Source organism: Hylaeus volcanicus, chromosome 1 (assembly GCF_026283585.1).
Source record: "Hylaeus volcanicus isolate JK05 chromosome 1, UHH_iyHylVolc1.0_haploid, whole genome shotgun sequence".
In the NCBI taxonomy this organism is placed as follows: Eukaryota; Metazoa; Arthropoda; class Insecta; order Hymenoptera; family Colletidae; genus Hylaeus; species Hylaeus volcanicus.
The window spans coordinates 35922148-35946224 of NC_071976.1; the positions used below are offsets into that span (position 1 = coordinate 35922148).

A 24077-nucleotide genomic window follows, 5' to 3' on the forward strand; every position below is an offset into this window, starting at 1 on the left:
CCCGCCTACGCCTACTGAAAATTTTAGCAGCTCGAAACGCCAAGACGGATCATCCTCATCGGAAGATTTCCACTTTGCGTGCGGTCCCGCGACGAAACGCAGTTTCAAACCCCTGTGTTGTAGACGTTGCGATACAACCGTCCTACTTGTCGCGATAAATTAATGTCGTGGCCACTGTCCGTTCGAAACCATTTCGAAGCTTTACCCTGTTACATCGTTCGATTCTCCTCCTCCGTTCCATTTCGTGTCTTCTCGACTAAAACAGGCGTAAAACCATTCCCATGCGTTCAACGTTCTACGTTTAATTTCATCTCTGTTCGTTTTAAAGAAATCGGACGCAGTGTTACGCGAAGCGTAACCAAATTTCCCGATCTATAATTGACGTTCGATGATCGATCATCGACCGCGAATGTTAATTCATTTCGCGATCGAGTAAATCCGTCGTACCCGTCGATTGTAATCGACGAATTGTCAATTATAACTGCGACAAATTAATTGTCTCGCCCAACTGAATGTCCAACAATTAATTTTTGTGTCGCAGTTGAAAAGCTGACGTTTTCAATTGCAATTGAAGTTAATTGCAATTAAAAAATCGGTCGGATAAGCCAAGTGTAAAACGCGCCTTTAATTGATACGTTCCTGGTAACGGGTCTCACACGCCACGATCGGAGACATTCGTACGCGATTCATAAAATTTATTCTTCCTTGAACCGTCTGGGATAGGGTTGGGTCTTTTACTGGTTGGTTCGAAGAAAATGGGGTAACCTCCGATCGAGCTGATATTTTTATCACAGATAGCCCTTGACTCTTAACTATCCCCAGGGGTTGAAAACTGAAATTTCCAACTTTTCTTTTTACGCGGAGGAACATCACAGCACCAGGCACGAAATCTACCGTCTGGGTAGCTTTGGGATAGATTTTTGTCGGCGTGGCAATATTAAATACTGTTAACGTAAAAAAACTGGTGTTTCTCCGCGTAAAAAAAAAATGTTGAAAATTTCAATTTTTGACCCCTGGAAGGGAGTCAAGGTCCAAGATGACCACCACTGTAATTGCCAGGTCAAGGGCTATGATAAAAAAGATCGGCCCGCTCGAAAAATACCCCATCTTCTTAAACTCAACGATTTTACGTTCTCGTTCGCGCGTCTCGTTCAAAGGTTAGTTCTAAATTACTTCCGAAATCGTTGCGCGACTCGCGGTCAATCGCGGAGCGGGGGGAGTCACACGTAAAACGAGTAACTTTCTAAATTCGTAAAATCGAATAGCGTCCAAGTTCGAAGTTCAGCGCAACTCGGCGCGCGGTTAGAAAGGAAACTTTCGAACCGGGCACGCATTTCAATAGACGCGATATGAAGCTCGGAAACATTTTCGACAGACTTCGCGAACCGTGCGCCCCGGAAACGACGGTACACGCGCGCAGATTCGCACGCATAACGAATTTTGCGCACCGACGCGATCCACGGCAACATCGCCTAAAACAGGAAGTGCCAATAACGGGCCAGGATGTTAACGATGGAAGGAGCAACGTTCGTTAATTATTTACAAGTTTATCGATGCATCGCGTGCGCTGTTGCGTAAAGTAAAATTGACACGAGCCACGGCGAAAAAATTAGCGAGAGTGCCCGTCACGGGCCAATTTCTTCGTTCCGCAACGATAATTTACGAGCACGCGAAAAGTACGTCGAACGAATAGAAAATTGAATAATCCGAGTATCGCCCTAACAGCGAAACGAGCATTGTTACGTTTTCGCTAAGGCGCACCTCTCCCCGATCGCGTTTCGAACGAAACGATCGTCGAAAACTGATTAGATCGGTGCTAAGCGAGACGGGGAGAAACTTGTACGAGTTTATATTCATTAGGGGTGGCGGGCAGTTTGTTCCCGAAGCTTGAACCTTTATCCTTTATCCCAGGTGTTATTCGTTCCGAAAGGGGGGCACGAAATAAATAATGACGTTCCGCAGAGATCCTGGGCGGAGATGAATTTCTTTGGTGTCGCGAAGAGGTAAAACTAACGCGATCGCGACACGTTCCAGCCGATGAAAACCGTGGCGAAAAGTATAAAAGGATCCCAGGGAAAAATGCACAACTCTGCCAGTCGCGACGCAGGCCGGAGGCAGGCTTGAAAACTGAAAGGTCGCGGCGGTTGGTAACGCTGTCGTAAGTAACGGATAGGTCTGGGCAATTGCTTCACTTAACGAGAAACACGTTCGACCCTCGCGTTCGTTCCCACTAACGGAATCCGATATTAACCCCGTCGCGTTGTTTGGTATAGTTCGATGTGTTCCGCGCTGCGTGCATTTCGTCACGCTCGTTTGTCTGACGCCTGGCCTCCGTGGGAATGTTCAAGGACCTTCGTTACGACGCCGACGTTCAAGGAAATCGCTCGAGGAACGTGCCCTTTTCGCGTTTCGACGCTCCCCGTCCGCGATTCGTCGGATCCTGGCCAGGTTTAATCGCGCGCCACCGACACGGGGACAAAAAATAATCGAAACTCGGGAAAAATGTAACGCGCTCGAGCACGCTGTCGTTTTTCAGCGATCTCTGCGGGGAGCTCGGCTCTCCAGGGACTCCGATCGCTCTCCTAGAATCGAAGTTTGCCACTTTTGCTCGCTGAATTCTTCACCAGTTGATAATAGAAAAAGTTATGGAATTGAAAAACATTAACTTGCGAGAAAAGGTATTTAACTCTTGCATAGCCCGAGTTTCAAATTTGATACCGGACTTTTCAATCGAATTGTACACTCGCGATTGGCTTGTCTTTAATATTTGGCTACACGGTCAGTGTAAGAAGTATTCCTATACAGTAACCAATTTCAAATAAAACTAATAAGAAAAGAAATAAGAGGTTACCATTAAGAGTAATAGGCTTTAATTTACGGAAAATCTACTCGATGTGTTAGTTTGAATGTATTATGTGTGCCAAAAATGATGAATTCACATTTACTAGTGATCAACGGGTTAGTTAATTTGGAAAATCGGGCATCTGAGAGTTAAACATACCGCTTTCGCGAAGCTGAAAAATTCCTCCGCGATATTGCGAAACGTCTGACACACCTTGATCGCAACGCGACACCTGGCTCGCAGGTACAGACTCGCAGGTACTCGAGTACAGGAGCGTGATCGCAGATAACATTTTCCCTGCGGCAAGAACAAAGAGTGCGATAACGAGGATGCCACGGTATCTCGATCGATCGAGTTCCCGGCGTTCTCGAAATACTAACGTCCGAATCCAACTACCATAACGCGGGGGAGGTTCAAAGATGCAATTAAGGTCTCGAACGAAGTACAATAGGGAGAGTATAATCTGGATGTAACTCGAGGTGGGGAAGTCTCGTAAACGTATGTCTCTCATGGGGTATTTAATTCAGGAACACGGACGGAGCTCGAATTGCCGGGCAGCCCCCGTTTCCTCGTCGACGAAGGAGGGCGCAAGAAAATATAGAGGAGAACAGGTTGAAGGAAGGCTGCGTCTTAAAGGAGCGGCCACGATCTTCCGCAGCGCCGTAGCTTTTTCCTTGGACGTAGTAAATACTGAAAGTGGAGGCTACCTCTGGGACTTTGCTGTTACTTCGGCGAGTTTACAGACCCTTCGACCTTGCTGCTTGCTCCATTCCTTTTCCTTTTTTTTTCCTTCTTCCTTCTCGCCGGCCCGGCCGATAAGGAGTTAAGAAAAGATTTTACACTTGGGTGGAGAGTAAAAAAGTGACGGTTGGTCGGTACGGTGGTCTTGTTGAACCAACGGAATCCTTTTGTTAGCACGGCTTCCATCGTCTTCCGTTACGCGTTCGATCCGGGGGTAACTTCGCCGAAATACATTCGAATTCGAGAGGGAAAAGTGTACGCAAAGAGGTCGTACTTAAGGATTTCAATTTTCGTTAAAAAAATATTTCGATTCGAAATGGGACGTAACGATGGCCTCGCGTGGTACTGCACCGCGTTGCAGATAAGCGTTTTGTTTTCAACGACGCTATTAAACTAACTCTTTTATTTTAAAGGATCCCTTCCTTTCACCCAGAGGCCTACATTTGCGGTTGTCCTCTGTGACTCCCAGCCAGGGGCGGCTGACAGCGACACGGAAGCGGTGGGTACGGCCGAAATTTGTGTATCCTTACCTACCTTGTCGCGTCATCGAGCATGCGGAAACGTAACCTCGGAACGTGTATAAAGGCTTGGGTCGGGTCCGTGCGTGTATTGCGCGCGTTTGAGCGAAGGTAACACAGTCGGCCAAAGAGGGGAATGACGAGGGTGGAAACGCGAGAAATGGAGGACGAGGGACGAGGGAGAGAGGGAGAGAGAGGAGGTGGTGGAGGAGGGAGGGAGGGAGGGAGAGGGAACAGTGCCCTTAATACCAAGCAGGAGTTCAAAGGTGGACCCCGCAACAACGCATCTAATTACTTGCTTCCTCCGTGGTCCGTGGCACAGTGAATTTACATCTTGTTTGTTCAAGCACCTGTAGCAAGCTATACCACCCTTTCCGTCCCCCATCGCGGCCACTCCCTCTTTGGTCCTCTCACACCCTTCGACGTAGATTGGATACTGCCTATAAACAGGCAATTGCCTTTGACTCCGAATGCCCCGCTACAGAAAGTCTAGCCACCGCAGAGTAGCAATATCTTGCGCAGGTTCGTGTCGTGCCCGTTGGGCACCCCGATATACTCTTTCCAGTGCGCGGGAATTCACGGCCGGGATGCACACAGGGAACACTTTGGCTCTGGCGCGTTGATTTCGACCCGGCTTGATACTCTCGGTGGCTTTCATCGTGGACAGCGTCGAGAGTTCAAGGACAAGCGCGACTCGTTGATCCTTCGGGACGAGGGATGGCGGACCGGTTGTTCGACGCTTTCAGTCCCAGACGTCCTCGCGAAGATATCGGTAAAGCTAGAATTTTCTTTTTATACAAGTTGAAGCATCGGTATCAGTTTTACAACCGGATGAAAATCGAGGGGCGTGCATTAATAAGGAGGCAGTGCCGTTTTTACAAATTTCGCATATCGACTCCTTCCGGAGGAAGGGACGGCGATAATCTATCGATATACCTTCAACGAAAGAGGCAAAATTTAGAGGCGAAAATACTTTCGGAAGAGAACGGACTTCACGTTTGGAACCATGATACGCGAAATCTATACGAAAGTTCCAGAAACAGCGAGAAAGCATCGCGCGGATTGAGGCTCCGCGTAATATAGGCCGCAACCGAACAAAACCCTCCGCGACACCGGCTTATTTTCTTCGTCCGACCAGCTCTTTAGTCTCGGCCCTCAAGGAACGTCGTGCGCTCTTAGCGGATGCAGCCGTCAATGGTGGTGCACGCTCGAGCGAAGACGCGCGCGTATCTTTTATCCCTGGATCTTTTTTCTTCGTCCTTTGACGACACCGAGCAAAGGAATCATTTCTGATTACGCGGACGCGGGTGCACGTGTTGCCTTTGTTCTCGTCGGATGGAATCGCTCGCGTATCTTCGCGTGAATTCCGCTGGATATGTCCGAACACGTCGTTCGGCCGATATTATCTTTTCCGTTCGCGAGTATTTTTATTCCTGGCCGCGAGTAGCCTCGAGTCGCGTTGGCTTTGCCAGCGACGACAACCGCAACGAAAACACTTTTCGCTCTTTTGTTCGCGAGTTTTTACGGAAACGGACGTTGTACGTCGCGCGTCGCGGCACAATTGGAACTATACGACCCGTTTCGGCACCGGGATCAATTAGAAAGTTCAACGGGAAGAGATAACTCCTCGGATTAATATTCCTAAAGAGCGACTCTTCGCAGATCAGAGGGGTAGGCGAACAGTGCGCCGTGCTCGGAGACAGAGTGTAATCAGCGTGAAATGTTTCTTTCACGACGATCTTGCTCATACATTTGATGCAGTCCGTGTACTTTTGTCCGCTGAACAGCAGTGGCGTAGGGGATGGCGCGTCGAAAGATGTTTCGTCGACTCGCGATCGTAGAAAAATAGTCGAAAATAGTCGAAAGTCGCCCTTCAGGATGCACCGCCTACGTATCTACTACGACCATAAAACTGGTGTCCTTAATCGCCCCCCCAAAGTAAAATGGAATTATAAATGAAAATTGGAAATACTTCTTAGCGTGCAATAGTATGAATTACGTGGATAAATTATAACATGGGGATAGGGGTTGAAATAATTTTATATGCACGGATTATTTTCAAATATTCTTTGGATCCAGACCTGCGCCGTAGGATAACTATGTATTTATAATCCGAACAAATTCGAGAAATCTCGGGTTTTTTACGACGACGATCGACGTCGAGCGCGCGCGCCAACCCGTAATTTATGGAGGCGCATTCGAATAGAAACTTACGCAATACGACTACCATAACGTGGCGAACGTTTATCGACACCGCGGCGGCGCTTTCTACGTGCCTCGAGTCGCTTTGACTCTGTCTTTTCTGATTCGTCGATATCGGAAATCGTAGGGATACGTACGATATCGTAGGGACTTTGAACCGTTGGTAATATAACGGTATCGAGTACCTGGAATTAATTTAAATGTGCTTTCCTTAAACGCGTATCTTTGCCAAACGTGTACCTCGTGTCGCTGTGAAACAGTGCTCACGTTCGCCTGCAGACTACGCCAATGCATGTCTTTTTGCTTCCTCTTCTATTTTTCCACACCCGAAATACAAACACATCTGCACGCATTAGACACCGAAACAACGTGCGGTCATTTTCATTAGAACGCGGGAGCTAACATATGTATATCCGCGCGAAAATCCTTTTCTTCCCGCTGACATTCCACCTTCATCCGTCTAACGAGGAACGAGAGCGTCGCATCGATTGGCGAGACTTTCGATTATTTCGAAGGTTCGTACAAGCCAAATAAACTGGATATTCTGTGCTTACGTTTGAGGTCCGAAGTGAAAAAGCAGTCGGCAAAAGCGTATCAATCGGTCATCATATTACACTATTCCCTCGATAGTCATCTTGCACTTATCCAGTCTTTACTGTATACATGGTTCCAAAGTTAGACTACTCCATAACACTGCCGTTTCAACATTTTTCAGATAGAACCGTCCCCTAATGAAAAGGGTTAAAGTATCCCTCTGGTCCTCGAGCGTCCCGCTAAAAGTGCAGAAACATGCAAATGCGGATCTCCCGGTCCGATATTAACGGCGAAAATTAGTCCGCGTTACACCGTGCCCACTGGCAATGATTATGCATCGAAGCGTTATAGTGAAATCATTAACCGGAATTGACTGCGTGAACGTACAGTCGATTCGACCATAATCCGCCGTACCCGTAAACACAGGACTTTCAATCATATTAATGTAGACGCGACGCACCTAAATCGTTACAATAAATGGAATAATAGATGCTAACGTTCACGGTGAATTTCAGATGAAACTTCATTTTCATCGAGCGCGGCGAACGCGTCAACGATAATTGCAAAAACGGTATTCGTCGCGGAAATAGAACGAGCACCAACGCTTTTAGTTGACCCGATAAATATTTATTTTAATCGTCTTTCTCGCAGTTTCGCCGACGACGTACCTTTCCGTCGATACCCGTGCTCGGACGCGATCTTGCAATGATTCGGATCCGTTCCTACCGTTTTCAGGGTTTTTCGACTCAATCGACGATTTAAACAATTCGAAATAGCTTTTCTCGTTACGTTACCAGGGTAACGAAGTCTCTCCGATAAAAAAACTTGAATATTATGTCAAAACTTTCGTTTTTCGGAAAATCGTTTCCTTCTATTTTTAGTACAGGGACGCGGGGTATATTCGAGATCAGCGTAAAATTTTCTACAAGAATCCATAGATGTCAGAATTTCGTCCAGTTTGGTCATTTACTCGAAGCACCGTGCGACGGTGCGTTTCATTTGGAACGGATAACCACAATTCGCTGTGACGAAAACATGAACATTCCCAGTTTCTCCCGATTGTTTTTGCCCCGCCCGCGGTGGCACGAGTGTCTAACAAGATGATAAATGACCAGAAGTGGATATACATATGTATTTATCGACTTACCGCGACATCCCTTGAAGACGTAAAATAATATGTGCAACGGTGGGGTGGACAGCCACAGCGGTGGCAATAGTTTGATAAATTAACCTACACCGAAATAATAATGTAAGTGGCAACGTTAATAGTTGCGACAATATTAATAGTACTCGAATAGTGATTTTGCCGCACCCTGTATACGAGTGACGGTGCTTTTCATCGAGGAACAAACAAAATTAATTCTGAACGATAAGTATCAAAGAAAATACACGAAATTCTTAAACTTCAATGAAGTTATCAAAATAAATACCGCGATAAATATTTGAGTATGCACTTTCGTCTGGAAAGAAGACGTAATCGCGGTAGAAATTGACAAGAGTACTCGTCTGGTAATCAAAGTGTTAATCGTGGTAATATAACGCAAAGGAGGGTTGCTTCTTCGCGAAGAGTAAGTAAACGATTATAACTCGCAGTTCGCGCGTCCGAAGACAACGCTCTTTCAAATACTCACAGCGTCGTAATTCGAAGATCGATCGAGGGGTAATCTAGTTTCCGCTTAAAGCGATATTTCATTTTCCGAGCGAGCGCTTTCCGCGATCCTCGCGCCGGGCTTCATTCGTCGCCGTTGGACTCTAATGCGGAAACTGACACGCGAGTACGTCCGGAAGTTTCCCCAAGAACCGGGAGCTTCGCCGAGAGACAGAATTAAGACGTCATGGAAATGGATCAAGGAGTTTAATTAAGTTGATTCAACGACCGCGCCACAAAATTTCGCGTTTCATCGCATCGTCCTCGGCCTGCGCTGTTAACGTTCGAAACAGAGATGGCGGTGTCTGACCCTTGCTCCAGCGACTCTTCGACTCTGTCTCTCTCGAGCTCTTAATAAAAGCGCCCTACGTGCCGGTGTATTTCTACAGGGCAAATTTGCATTGTCTTAAACGGCGAACCTCTACGAAGTGTTATCTGGAAGGCCACAAAACCGCGAGGGATGAAGAAATCATTTACTGGAAAGCCGTTGGAGGAGTATATTTACAGAAAATGTTCGAAAACGTTTTACGCTTTGTAAACAAAAAAAAACACAAGGAGGTCACTTCGAAACCGTTGTTAAAATTTGTTTCTGTGAAAAATTAAAGTCTTTATGGTATTTTATTACGAGGACCGAAAAGTAACAAAAATGTCTTCTGATTACTATTTAAGATTTCTTTAACAAATAAATGTTGATGAAATTTTGGTTATTTTTCGGGCCCCCCTAATATATCACCGAGAAATTCTCGAAGAATCGTGTTCGTTATTTCGAAACCAGTGGAACTCTCAACGTAATGGAACGTCTAACCTGATAATCTGTGCAAGACCTAATTTCATTTACAAATTACGTCGGAGTATACGTTCTCTGCTTCCTTTTCTTGTTCAATTATTTGCATGGCGCCCAAGCTTTAATAAACGTGTGCGTACCACGTTTGCTGACTCTCGCGGCTCTTTACCTAGCGGCGTCTACGATGACACACGTTGGTGTCCCTGCCGCCGCAACTTCGCGAGCATTTTTAAGAGTAATTCTTTAAGAAATCGGTATCGGGATTACCGGAATCATTATTTTTGTAGCTTTACGAAGCAACGCGTTCATCCATGAAAACTTCAGTTACGTCGAGGTGGTGTCGAGGTTTCGTCATCGGTGCGGGACACGTTCGAAGCTTCTTCTTGTATCCAGCACGACGGACAAGCGTCTTCGACGTTTGCTCGAAGCTAATCTAAAAACGATGGCGGCGTTCGGTGTAACGATCACGGATTTTCTTTGGTTTCCCCTGGTCCGCCGGCCGTTATCCTCTCCCTGAACGATTTCGTCTTATATCCGTCGGGATTAGAGAACCTCTGTCCGTGACCATTTCATTACTCATCCCATACGCTCCCTGAAACTACGCGTTCGTTCTGTTTGTCGCTCGTTTTCTCTCCGCTTCTTTCTTCGCTGCGTATCGGCGTCGGTCGTTCCCTTTACTTTTTCCTTTTTATTTTCCGTCCTCCCTCTTCCTCCGCGGGTTTTCCGCGTCTCTACCTCTTTCCCTCGGTTGCACAGACTGTTCGCAATATTGTAATGCGAAGCACAATACGTTGCACCCGAAGAGATACGCCGCGATAAAGAACGGGTCGCATCGAGCTTAGAGAAAGATTAAAAAAGAGAGTATAATACGTCTTGCGGGATATTTCGCGAATAACTATACGACGGTAGATGGATGTGTACCCACAAGATGCTTAAGTGAGATTAATCGATCGATCCGTTCCCCACGGGGCGGAACACCGTTTACCTGTCCCGGATCGGCGACGCGTTTTCGAGCCTCGTAACGAACCAATCGACTGCTTCTCTGCGTTCAATTCTATGAGCTGAGCAGAATTTTTTAGTGCGATACGTTAGCGATCGGTCGATATATTGATTTTTCGGTGACAGCTGATCTGTGGTTGTTTCGGTCAATGACCGGTTCTCGAAAGGTGGTGACAGCTGAGCGGGCCGAGTGGCGGCAAAATGTCGGTGGCTCCAAAATCAATGTTCCATGACCGATGCGTTACCATCGGTAACGCATGAATGGGGCAACAAACCTGACGTTGCATTGCTATGATTGGTGATATGCCATATTATATTAAACATTAGAATAAATGTTCTAGAAAGATCTGGCCACGGAGTGGGGAAGGCTCTGCCTTCTGGAAAGGGGACCGTGTTGAAACACACGGCACTTACCCCAGAACTTTTGAACAAAACGAACATATATTTCTTGCTCAAATAATTTCAACCTATTATTTCTAACAGATATGAACCGTGGTTTTGTATAGAAAAGAATGAGAATCTGGAAAGTCTGTGGTGTCATTTTCTGTTCATGCCAGTAAAACGCTCCCTTCACAAAACAGCCACCACCCCTTAGCCACCAGCCCTTAAGTGCGTTTTAATATAAATCATTCCGCGAGAATCTGCTGTGTAGGAAACCGGCTCGGCCTCCCGGCATAATAATATTACTTTCCGATAGTGGCGGGCGTTCTATAACGACGCTCAAGAATAATAACGCGTTCCATAGAGCGGCGACGATGACAATAACAATCCAAGTACCGAATCCGCGAACCTTGAATCACGGAGCGCGGTTTCTGTTGTTGTTTCTTCGACGGTAGTTATCGTTTGCTCTCGAACCAGTCTTTGTTTCCGTGACGTAGGAATCGCTCCCAGCGCGATGCTCGAGTTTAGATGCTTCCCTATCGGGAACGGCGGAGATCGAGGAGAAAAGGGAGCCGCGTGTTCCATCGATCCCTTACTTTTACCAACGGGAAAGAGATCATACCGTAAATGGATGAAGCGCGGGGAACGTTTCTTCGACAAAACTTGGGTCGCTACTTCGGGGGTTCGGCGCTGCTGCACTTTCTATGCCGGCGCCGGAAGTGCATCCCTTTGAGATTTGTTTCGTTTCCCGATTAGAACGGCTCCGAAAGCAAGCAAGCGAAAGTCAAAGCAGCCGCTTTAAAGAACGAAAATCGGATCTACGGGAAAACGTGGCGGATAACGAAGTTCGAGAGAGAGAGAGGGGGGGGGACGTCCACGGGATATCGGAACTCGCCGAGGATTCCTCGATGCACGAGAAATGTTCGCATCGTTGGTAATCCAGCGCGTGTGTCTCTCTCCCGGTTCTCTTCGTCTCTCTTTGACTAGACCTAGATCCCGAAACGATGAGAGCCGTAAAAAAATCATCGAGGAGATTAACGGTGCCCTGAAACAGGTGCGCCTCGAGGCGAAATCTCGCTTCTGGAGAATGCTCGAACGGCGAAAATAAACATCCTCGGGGCGGCGGTGGGGGGGTCGGTGAGAGGAAGGAAAAGTTGAAAAACACGGCGGGCGGGGGGTCGGGGGCGGGGGCGGGGGCGTTGGAGGCGAATACGGACGGATGGGTTCTTCGCGATGGGCCCGGCAAAATTTGTCGAGCGCCGAGCAAATTGCGATGATTATACGGCTCGTGCGGCCGTGGCAAAAGGAACGAAAGAGAAAAATAAAGCCATTCCATAAAGCGTAATGGAGGGCTCGCAAATATTTATCTTTCGGTAGGTCTGGAGCTGCGGGAGAAGCGCAAAGAGCCATGCGAAAACGTTCCGTGTGCCGGATGGCCCTTGTCGCGGCACAGAAATGCGGAAAGTTCTCCTGACACGATTACGCCGCTCGGTGACCAGAAATAATTTCATTAGCCGCCCCGTAAACTCATCCGGCGCGGCGGTTCGTAAAGAAACCGTACGCGTGGGAAATATGTACTTCGGCGTGTATAATCGCGCGCCGCGGACGCCTTAAGCCGACCCCCCCCCCACACATACACACACACCCGCCGAACTCTCTACCCCTTCCCATCGTGGTCTCTCGGGAACTCTAATCACGGTACTTAAGTTCCTGTTGCTTAGACGCGCCGTGCCGCACCGAGAACGTTGCTCCGACGCCGCATCGGCTTCCGGGCCCGTGCAACTGTACGCCGCCGGCGTCTGCAAACGCGAATGGAATGATTCGCGCCACCGAACACGCTTGTTAACGAGCGAAACGACAGTTTACACGGCTCGACGAGACCCTCCTGAAGTTAATGGACGCGTATATATCGATGAGATTCCGAGCACCGTCGAGGACCTCGCTCCGGAACCCTCTCCGGCGCACCGCTCGCCGCGCAGGGAAACGTACAACCGGTTACTTCTACCTGGCTGGCTCCGAACAATCCTTATTTACCCTTTACGCGTTTAGAAAAAAAAGTTGAAGGAATCTATCTCGAACGTTTTATCGTCATCGGTACTTTTTATCGAGCCGAGGACGAGGTATAAAGGTCGCGAAGAAGCTCGAGACTCGATGCTCGAAACTTACGGGTCTCGCTATGCGTGGTGTTCCCTCCATCGTCGTTTTTTTAAACCGGAGGCCAAGTGGCCGAGTTCGCGCTGCGGTCGTAAGAAGGAGACATTTTGCGCAATGTCTCTGCAGAACCTCCTCGCATAATGCTCCCCGGTGTTGCATAATCTGATAACCGCTCCGAAATCATCCCTGGTTTACCTCTGCTACCGTCTACGGGTCCGCGATGGTTCCGCGAGTAGTTGTTCTCCTTATCAAAAACGCAACTCCGCTCGCCCTCCACCCTCAAGAGCGACGCTAATCCGCGGCGTTTCGCTCGCGAAAGTATAGCGAACGCCTCCATCGCAAGAAAAGCCTAACAAAATTCCTGACGAGCGAGGTCGCGGCGCTTTCGTGACGAGGGTCAACTCGAAATTAACCACGGATATCCGATATTTCGGTCGCGTAAGCTCCCTCGCAAAAACTTGGCCCTGCTGGAAGTCATCCGACGTAGACGAGAGAGAGAGAGATAGAGCGAAAAAGGGAGGGACGAAAGATGGAAAAGGCGGAGAGGATTACGGCAGATGAAGAGGTTCGCGAGTGAGCGGCGCACAATCGCACGGCAGAAGCGGAATACAGGGGACAAAGCGGCGGCAGCGAGCGTTAAGAGCGAAAGAGAGGTAGAGTGGAAGGCGCGGAAGACGGTGAAACGAGGCGAAAAGAGAGGAGAGAAAGCTAGAAGGGATCTCGCAAAACATACACAGCTGAAACTGACACATCCCTCTGCCAGTCTACCGGCTTTTCTAGCGGATAGAGAAGGACGAGCGAATCTAGACACTTACTTAGCGACACGCGCAGCATTTTGCCGTCGAGCCGAACTTCCTCGCTCCGTCTCGAAACCATTTCCCTCTGGTCTCTTTCCAGACGCCCAGGCTGGGCTTCCGCGTGCAAATTCAACTGGCGTCACTAATCGTTACGAAGGTGTACTTTCCTGGCGCCAGTCGGAATCGTCCGACCATCTCCAGTCGGCTCGATTATTCCAAGATTAATCGAAACCATGACGGATGTTCGAGCGCGCGATGACCGTTCCATTGTTCGCGCCCAGCGGATTTTCCCTTTCGATCGCGCTATCATTCGTCGTTTCACCGCCGCGGCGGGTAAATTACTATCGGTACCGTCGGTAACATCACGCCTACAGGCGACAGACTACGGTGCTTCCGAATTATTTCTTTCGCACGCCATCTGATAGATACGCGAGAGTGAGCCACCGGTGGTACACGCCGTCCGATGGGACGTATCGGGTTGTCCGGAAAGTTCGTGTCTATTTTTAAGAAAAATTCAAAGGCATATTTGAATTTTCATGTACGTTTATCGAATTATATATGTATCATTTTGTTCCGCAACGTTTCCACCTTTTACGAAATGTACACATGTTATTCGTTTTCAGACATTCCGTCATATTCAGACCTGTACCGTCTAGTAAAAATCGCCATGGACTTTCCAGACAGCCCACAAGTGTGAGCCACTAGTGGTACACGGCGGCGTAAACGTGTTAAAACTAGACTAAAAAGGACGCGGAAGATTTCTATCCGTTTGGATAGACAATAGAATATCATCTACGTCACCCCGAAGCCTCCGTTCCACTTTGGAAAACACTGGTTCGAACGAAGGGATCGGTAGCAGACACGTTCCGCGCCATCGTCGAGCCCTTTATCGAGCCAAGTCCTCGGCTGTCATCGCCCTCTTCGTTTCCGACAGTCAACTTTCAAGACGAACCCCCTCCCCCTTCGTTCCACCACCGACAACAACCGCTTTCAACCCTTATCGGCCTCGTCTGAATCTGACACGCGATTCGAATTTGTCGCGTACCCGCGGTGGCGAAACGAGGCTCTTTAAAGCGGTAACACGTTGTAGATCGTCCTCGACTCGTCACCGTTCCAGACCGTCTGTCCTTGACCAAAATTTCCTGCAGGGACGAAAGACGTAGCCGAATCGTCTTCGTCGCCTCAACGACTTCGCGACGCGAACTCGAACGGCAACCGTGGCTGCCGCGAGCGTCACCAGACCTAACCGACAGCGGTAATTATTTTTCGCGAAAGGGTGACGGGCAAGTGGCACTTCCGCTCCAAGGACGAGCTCTCGCTACTTTTTAAACGACCAGTTGCGCGCGGTATCTCGAATTAACGAGGGTCTCCTCGCATTCAGATGTCGTTCCGACGACTGCGTTGCGTCAGCTACACGGGAATCTTTTGTTCGTTTCCTGATAGGTTTACTCGTGCCGCGTCGCGCAATTACGCAACTCCGTACCGTTCTTTCGTTCGCTTTTTCCCGTTGCTTCCTTTTATTTTATTTTATTTTTTTTCACTTTTTTAATTGCCGATTACGCAACGTTCCTCATAAACGTTCCATTATTCGCTCGCTGAAAGTTCCCAGCGGAGGGTTACGAAACGCGATCGTCTAACAACGGACGAAACGTGTTGCGTCGTTCCCGTTAAATATTCACGCACGCGCGATGCCGCGAGGGAGGGGGGGCGAGAGGCGCGTGAAAAAGTAGGATAGTCTCGCGCGAATAGATGACATTTTTCCCGGTTGAAACTTTTCTTTGGAGACGATGGACCAATTTCTCTTCGGTCGCCGCGACCGCGTCGTTTCGTACGCTCAACCGAGCCATTCTCCTCTCGACGGCGAGGCGGAAGCGTGCATCGAACCTAATGACGCGATTCGCAGTAATTAGTCTCCTGTCTCTTCCTCTTCCGCGTGCTTTTCTTCTTGTTATTATTCGACGAATTCATAAATTCACCGAAAATTCGGTGAACGCTCGTAGCGTTATTATCATCGATCTTCTTTGACGTTCCGAGTTACTTGTACATCTTCTAAGCGTCTTCTACATCGGCGTGTGTGCCGTCGCGACTCGTAGGCGACGACCTTTATTACGAAGAAGCTCGTGGAAGAGATAAGAGAACGGATTCGATAAAATTCCTCTCAGTTTTTTTTTATCTTTTTCATTGAATGACGCCTTTAGAATCGACGGAACGGTATAAAAGTATCCAGAGCTCGTCCGTCCAAGCTTGTATTATTCCGGCGGCCAGCCGCGCGACGTTCACGCGACCGATGTACAAGCCGCGATCATTTATTTATCGTCGTCCCCGAGCAAACTGATAGCGCAGCACGTTTTGAATTTTTCACGCGGATCGTTCTCGCCTGTCCTCCTCTGTCCGCCCCCTCCCGTCGCCGAGGACGGCCTCTCAGAAAATTCGTACGAAGGACGGTAATACCAGCAACCTCGATTCCCGTTTGAAAAATTGAAAGGCATGGTGCGTGGTTCTATCCAGTGCAATGTGCGCGCGGCGACGGTGTTCGTCCTGGTGCTGTTGCTGTTTCGTCAAGTCTCGGACGTCGTCGGATTCGGTATACTGGGAATTTGTCCCAGCGCCAGCTACAGCCACCAGCAACCCTTTCAAGCATTGATGAAAGCGTTAGCGGCTCGTGGACACAACGTCACCGTGATATCGACCATCCCGTCAAAGGCGAGCGATTGTTCTCTTAAACGATTCAACGATGCCCGCTGTAAATCTAAATTATGTATTAGAGAAGCTCGCTGTTCGATGTACTTGAATACGCGAAAGTATAAAGCGATAAAAGTGACAGCGAGCTGGCGCTCGAGTCACTGAGCAGGATCAGAATGGCATAGAACGTTGAACCGCTACCGGTCGGTAAAGTGTTAAGCAGGATACAGTTTATTTTTTACTGTAACGATGGTTCCCTCGGAACGGACGATCGACTCGATTCCATGCAAGCCACGCGTTCCTTTCGCGCCCTCTCACGTTCCCCGGCAGTTCATTTTTACTTCTCTTCCTGTTCTCTTCTTGTCTCGCAGCAACTTCCACTTTTCCCCATTTCCGTTCCCTTTCGTTCCTTTCGCTTCCCGTTTCCCGGAGCCCCCTCTCCGTCCATAAACTCGAGTTCAAAGTTACCCAAACTCGGTTCGGGTTCGATTTACCCTCGCTAACGTTTCTCCTCGTTAAGCGCGTCTCTTCGCGACTCCGGCGCGGTCGTGTTTTTCTTCGTCGGTAAATCAAAAGTTCGCTCGCGCACGTAAATCGCCGGCGAACAGAGCGATCGACGGTCCCGATGAAACGTTTCGATTTCCCGCGGACACATCTGCCTGCTAGCTCGATCGTGTAATCTTTCAGAAGCCGATACGGAACTACGAGGACGTCGACCTGTCGTTCACCTACCGAAGAAACAACTGCGCGGGTTTAAGGTACGTTCCCGCGTTTTCGCGGCGAGGATCTTTCGACGCCGAAACCGGCGAAATTAAATTATCGATTCCGTCCGCAGGCACATGGGAGCGTTCGCCCTTCTGCACAAGAACATGCGGGACGCCAACGAGTTGTGCGAGGAGCAACTGTTCAGCCCTCCCATCGCGAGCTTAATTTCGTAATACAAATATTCATTCTGCTATTTAATGGTGGGACGGGCGGGAAAGGGGGAGGGTGTTGTGTACACGCAACCCTGGAAAAAGTAAACGCGGAAAAATATCATTTCGCGAAGCTCGTTAAGGGAGCTAAAACAGTCCGCGAACGTGCCTAGCGCAATTTCGCTCTCCCCCGAACTAAAAGAAATTACCGACAACGACACCTGCTCTCGCGGCAGGAGAAACGCTGTCGACAGAAATTACAGTAATTCCAGTCGGTTACAACTTGATCTATAAAGCTAATCGAGATCGCGGGCTGTTCTCTTTTTTTTTCCAGGAGGAACAAGACCTTCGACGCGGTGATTATAGAACAGTTATGGTACCAGTGCTATTACGCCCTGGTGAGGCATTATAATTCTCCCGTTCTAATCGGATTCTTGAGCGTCGGAAACCTCCCGTACGTTATGGACTCGGTTGGTAAGCATCGACGCGCTTGGGAATTGGGAAATCCGACGAACCTTGGGGTTCTTTAGGATCTAACCCGTAATTCGCGTCCAATTTTTATCGACGTACTTCTCTCAATCGTACACTTGTTTCGATCTCCATCTTGATATTACGTTAAACAAAATTTTCAAGTAATACAGTGAAATTACTCGTTACCTATTAGGCTTAGGGCTAATAAAGGTCGATACTTTTTTATTTAGAGTTCGATACTCTACCATATCTTTGTATAAAGTTCAGAATATGTATACGGAATCTATATGTATACCTGCTTACATTGCACATAAAAAAAAACAGTATACATTTGTCCTCTTTCGTTTTCTTGCCAGATGTACCGTTCACGAGAAAAACGCTGGCTAGTGATAGCCTGAACACCCTGTATAACGAACAATTTATTTGCAAACGCCAAACCTGTCGCTTAATTTAGACAAATTCCTTCAATAAACACAGAGGGTACGAATATTTATGGGACCGGCTGTATGACTGGATCCACCTTATTTCTCGAATAGTAACGTAGAAAAGTTATAACCTCCGCTTTAAAAAATAATTATCACACCGAGTGTTCGCGTTCCTTAAAAGAATACCGGTCCAGCGAACCCCGTAGTTCGCGACAGCTAGCGATGTGGAACGCGTCTGACCACGCACGTTCCGCGGCGACCTATTCTACCGACTCCGGCCACGCAGCCAGAAATTGACGCAAATTGTTTGTAAAGCAGAAAGTGCGAGCAGCAATCGGGAAGCAAGCCGAGCTTCGCGAAAAAGGATGGATCGCGCAGTAGTGGTTTAACTTGTACCGATTAAACATCGGATGAGAAATAGGGGGAGGGAGGCCCTGCTCGAGCTAGGCAGCCAAGTTCTTATAGGGCGCGTCGCTTAATTTCGAAGGCGTCGTTAATTTTATCCACGATGGAGAAAAGTGGCATGCTTCTTTCGACAACGACGAAATTTTTCACAACGTGTACCCGCGAAGAATAATTTACTTCGGATTAAAATTTTGCTTTTTTTCTATCATTTTACCGAAACGAAAAATAATTAAATGCTCGGTAAGTTAATGTATCCCAAAATTAAATATGAAAGAGCTTTTGAAAATGATACGTAACACTCGCCTATAAAGTAATTATAACGACTTCAAAAAATTGCACAAACTGAAAGTACGCAACTGAACTTTTGGTTCACCCTTAACAGTAATAGCTACACCTCGAGCCTATTCCAAGTTGTACAAAACAGGCCGAACCGAAGCAGCTGTCCCCCCTTATTAATAATAAATTATTCTCAGGGAATCCTGACGACGCGCTGCTGAATCCAGACATGGCCTATCCCTTTACGAACAGGATGACGATCGGCGAGCGCATTTGGAACGTTCTCTACACTACTTGGACGAGGATATACTACAATCACTGGCACTTGCCGAGAGCGCAGAAGATCGTCGACAAGTGGACGAGCGACGTTTCGGTTCGGGACATGGATCGAAACTTCAGTCTGGTGATATTGGGAAACAATCACGTGTTCGGATATCCGAAGCCTCTGCTGCCGAACGTGATCGAAGTACACAGCCTTCAGATCGCGGAAGAACACGTAGCTTTGCCTAAGGTGATTATCCCGTTCGAATCCTTGGTTGAACGACGGAAACAAAGTGACACGAGAATTAGGGTACTGCCGATTATTCAATTACTTGGTGAAAGTAATCGTTAAATAATGGTAATTCAGAATTTATAGGTATGCTTTTAATGCGTGTAAGAGAGGCGTTTACATAGGATGTTGGAATGGTCAGAAAAAATGTCGAAATACGAGCCCGAGTAAGAATATCGCCAGATATTGTATCGTAAATTATGGGAACAGCTAGTTCGATCGGTATCGAAAGTAGCCGTGATTTATGGGAAATTCGAAGGGTCGAGTGGCGATATTTACGAGAGTTAAATTCGGTAAACGATTACGATCGTCATTCCTCGCGGAGCGTAGATCGTTGCTTCGCGTCGTTTTGCCCGGCCAGAGGGGTAACGGTGGCCTGTATCGCGGATAGAGAATGATTTCTCCAGGGGAAAATACGTAGCACGCTCTCTCGAGTAACCGGTACCGGGGAAAGTTTACCCACGGCCCGCCATCGCGACGCAAAAGTAAAGGTCATTGCTATTTACCGCGGCCCGGTTCGCTCGTTCCACCTATTACTATTCTGCTAACCTTATCTGGCCACGCGAACAAAAAAGTATACATCTCGAAAACTATTTCCACCTTTCGACCTCTTTCGGGCCCCGTCGATCGTTCCCCAAATCCCTCTTCGCGTTGTTTACGAACGCGAGCATCTTCAACGATAACCGATCGTCGCGTAGACGCTGTAACGTGTTTCTTAAGCATCGCAAGACCGCCCGAGCAATCACCGTTCGTGAGACGATTGTGCTCCAGTGTCACGTGGAATTAACGCGAAACGTGATCGTTATCCACGTGGCGCCGTAAACGTACCCACCGTCGAGACCGTACCGTTGCAATTAATGCAACAATACACCCTCTACTCCACGTGACACGCGTACATCATCGGTTCGGGGAACCCCCGCGAAACGAAACGGTAAACCGTGAAAGCTCCGCGAAAACCATTATCTTACTACTTCGCGCTCCATTCGAATGCACGACATCCACGAGAAGGTGTCGAAACGTTCGATCTGATTCGCAGGACATCCAGGAGTTCCTGGACAGCGCCACGCACGGCGCGATCTATTTCTCCCTGGGCTCGAATCTGCAAACCCATCAGCTGCCCGTGGGCCCTCTCGACGCTCTTCGCAACGCCATGAGCTCCATCAAGCAAAAAGTTCTGTGGAAGGACGCCGGAGACGCGACCATTCGCGCGGACAACGTCAAGTTTGTCAAGTGGGCCCCTCAGCAAGCCGTTCTGGGTAAAAAAAACAAAAACAAAAAAAGAACACACGAATCGTATAAATACGATTATTTTAATATACAGGGATTATCTCGCAAAATATTCATCATTCGAAAAAAACGAATGTCCCCCTTCGGATAGAGTATGTTTCGTTTAAACATTTTTTTCGATTTTTTTTTTCGCTTTTTTTTCGCTTTATAATGAGACAACAACCTGTATATTTTACGTAGGACATACGAAATGCAGGGACCGAGCATAGCAGAACACAGAGCGAAGCCATGTCCGCCATGTTACGTTGCCATTGCGAATTCACGAGACTGCTAGATATCTGTATAGTGTCTGTAGTCTAGGAAACGTGTTCTATGAAGTCCTATTTAAACTTTCTGCTGTAAATTGACAACGTAAGATGGCCGACGGGCCTCCCCCCTCGGCTTCATACCGCACCACGTCCCTTGCCAGCTTATGCCTGGTCTCTACAGGGCGTCCCAGCCTTAGTGATACAGCGCTCGAACTCCAAAACTATCGGCCGAATGCAAAATTTCAAATACGGAATTATATTATATTATAGTATATTCCTATGTCTATGTTGGCCACGGTCGAATTCAACGCTCCGGGATACAGAACAGTAGAATCTTCTTTCAAAATGCCGTATTATTAATCTCCATATCGCAGCAGGAACCGAGCAAACCACGAGACCATTCTTCGATATTTTAAGTACATTTAAAGTACATTTCCGACGTAACTCTTCCAGATACGATCCCGGCCCTGTTAAAGCACGGTTTCCCGTTTCGTAATAGAGCACAAAAGCTCTCACCTAAACCTCGAATACGAATCATCGAGCCTAAGCCAGTTTTATCGATTCGAATTTTCCTAAAGTAATTCGAGACGCCATCCTCCCTCTGAGCGAGATGGAAACGACTGCTCGTCGTGGAACACGGCGTTAAACGTTGTCAACGATCCTGGGGGGGAAGTGAAACGCTCCACGTCGGCAGGAAAGTTTCCGGTTGCGATCCGAGTGTCGGGGGCGCCAAATTCCGGAACTACGTAAACCCGTACGTAATAGGCAATTGAATTGAAATTCTCATTATTTGCATCGCGCTCTCCCGTTACATTTCGTATTCTCGCCTTTAATACCTTTTCTACTGTGCGCGCGGAGCGGCAAGGGCGGCGGACGGGACCGAAAGCGGTAACCTGTCTGTCAATGTGTACGAAAGTTTGCGCCCGCTTGCATTTGCATCGGGTCAGGGCGTTACCGCGAACGATGCGGAGTTGTTTGTCAGAATTTCCCGGGAGAATTCCGCCGGCGTGTCATGAGTTATCTTTTCGTTTCGGTATGAATCGCCACGGATCGGTGTTTCTCCGGATCAACGGGACGCACTCGTTTATTTTTTTTTTCCCTCTCCTCACCCCCACCGATGAAACCGCACCTCTGGGCGCCCCGAAAAACGTTCCCTCTCGACGATCCGTAATAACGATATCGCTCCAGACACCGTTACTCGGTTACTCCATTCAACGTATCGCCAGTTTCTCTTCGTTGACGGGCAAACGCGAACATTTTATGGGGGAACGATACTCGGAATCGTTATCGTCGGCTATTTAATTTGTAAGCGACCGTTCAGCTCGGGGCCTGGTGATCTCCTCGTATGAGAACGTATTGTGTGGCTGGCGAGAACAGTTGACCGTTCATCGGATTATGTGCCAACACTTTAACGTGGCTTCATTGAGTCCCTTTATAATTATCGGGTTTATAGGCGGTGGAATGAATGAGCTAGACTTTCCATTTACCGTTAACTTTCAAACTTTATTTGAAATACTAGGAAGAGGACGTCTTGTCTAGGCCTGCAGAAAACTCGGATGTTTCGAGTTGCTCGCGAGCCGAGTCGAGCTGAGACCCAGTTTTCGATCCCAGTTCCGAGTCGAGAAGCGAGTAGCTCGAAAGAACCAAAAGTAGCTCTCGAGCAGAAGCGAGTTGCTCGAAAGAACCGAGTAAAGGTCGATTCAGACTATACGATACAGACCATCACGTTTCGGCAACGTGAATCCGCCTCCTCCGAGGCCCTCACTTCGGTCCGAGCTACTCGATTCCTTCGAGCTGCTCGTTTCTTCCGAGCTACTCGACTCGGACCGGCCATTCGATCCGAGTAGAACTCGGCTCGCCTTTTCCGAGTACTCGAACAGCTCTAGTCTTGTCTGCACGGAAGAAGCGGCTCGAATGAATGGGAGGTCAGCGACGAAGAATTTCGTCACGTAACCATAGACCCTATCGATCCCATACTTGGTCTAAAGAAATCAAGATGGGACACAGCTGCACCCTCTCGACTCGTGTCTCGCAAGGAAAAACTTTCTCTTTTAGGAAGAGAAAATCCAACGATAATCTACAACTTGCGATATGGAGATTAATAAAAGGCGTTTTTCATTAGACTCGTGAAAGAATAGTACGACGGAATAGTTTTCGGCGTCATCCGCGAAGAAGAGATTTAACGCGCGTAGGATTCGAAGACAGATAGCTCAGCCTAGAGGAAACAGTCCTGCTACGCTTTGACACGAGAGACGCAGGATACCAGTGTCACTTTTATATGCAGCACATCCGAAAGTGATGGCCTACGTGATGCAGGGAGGATTGCAGTCGTTGCAGGAGGCGGTGCACTATTCTGTCCCGGTAGTCGCCATTCCCTTTTTCGGGGATCAACTTTTCAACGCGCGTAAAATCCTGGACGCCGGGATCGGACTCGCATTGAACATCGATACCGTCACCGACGAGTCAATCGTACGAGCGATCACCGACGTTGTAGAAAATAAAACGTGAGTAAATCCGCCACGCGACTTTCCCGAGCTTGTCGAGCTCCCGAGTTGGGGATGTTTTTCGGGACAGTTCAATCAGGGTGGAAAGTTTCCTTCTTCTTCTTCTTCTTCTTTTCTAGGTTCTTTACCGATGAATGTTTAAGGTAAATACAAGTACCGGTTGTTGCAGATACTATAACAACATCAAGGCGATGTCGGAGATCGTGAAGGACGAATTGGTGAAACCCATGGACCGAGCTATTTGGAACGTGGAGCACGTGATCAAGTTTTCGAAATCAAGACACTTGCGCTATCACGGTCGCGATATCTCGTTCGTCGATTACTATGGAACGATAGTCGTTCTTATTCTGCCCCTCATTTTGTTAATATGGGCCTGTTATCGTATCGTCCGTAATTTAAAAAGATCCATACGGGAAAGATTTGGTATCCTTGTCACGGATAGATCAACATACTACGTAAAATCAAAGTTTGAGTAATCGTTTAGCTCGATGATTAAATTTATCCTATGCAAACGTGGGCACGTACTACAATGGAAGCTCCGAAAACGCCTTATAATTCGATAAATACAAGCAACGCCCCTGCGATTTAACGAAGGAGACATGGGGGAACGTGAATATTAACTAATTTTTATGTCAGACAGTACAACAAACGCGTAATTTGTTTATAAAATTCAATTTAATTTCGCTTGAGTGAATAGCCATCTGGCGGTGAAAAC

General features: G+C 47.9%; 1 protein-coding gene across 1 annotated transcript; it reads left to right on the forward strand.

Moving 5' to 3' along the window:
* Nucleotides 1–14356: 14356 nt before the first annotated feature.
* Nucleotides 14357–24073, forward strand: LOC128879624 (UDP-glucosyltransferase 2-like). The gene is made up of 8 exons (XM_054128950.1): nucleotides 14357–16303; nucleotides 16970–17040; nucleotides 17118–17216; nucleotides 17531–17670; nucleotides 18971–19284; nucleotides 20360–20579; nucleotides 23143–23362; nucleotides 23532–24073. Exons 1-8 carry the CDS (start codon nucleotides 16088–16090, stop codon nucleotides 23836–23838), a joined length of 1587 nt encoding a protein of 528 aa, XP_053984925.1. The 5' UTR covers nucleotides 14357–16087; the 3' UTR covers nucleotides 23839–24073.
* Nucleotides 24074–24077: the final 4 nt, after the last annotated feature.

Coding starts and splice junctions, on each gene's coding strand:
- LOC128879624 (XM_054128950.1), top strand. CDS start 16,088: ATGGTGCGTGGTTCTATCCAGTGCAATGTGCGCGCGGCGACGGTGTTC. Junction 16,304..16,969: donor TATCGACCATCCCGTCAAAG/GCGAGCGATTGT, acceptor GTAATCTTTCAG/AAGCCGATACGGAACTACGA. Junction 23,363..23,531: donor GACGTTGTAGAAAATAAAAC/GTGAGTAAATCC, acceptor CGGTTGTTGCAG/ATACTATAACAACATCAAGG.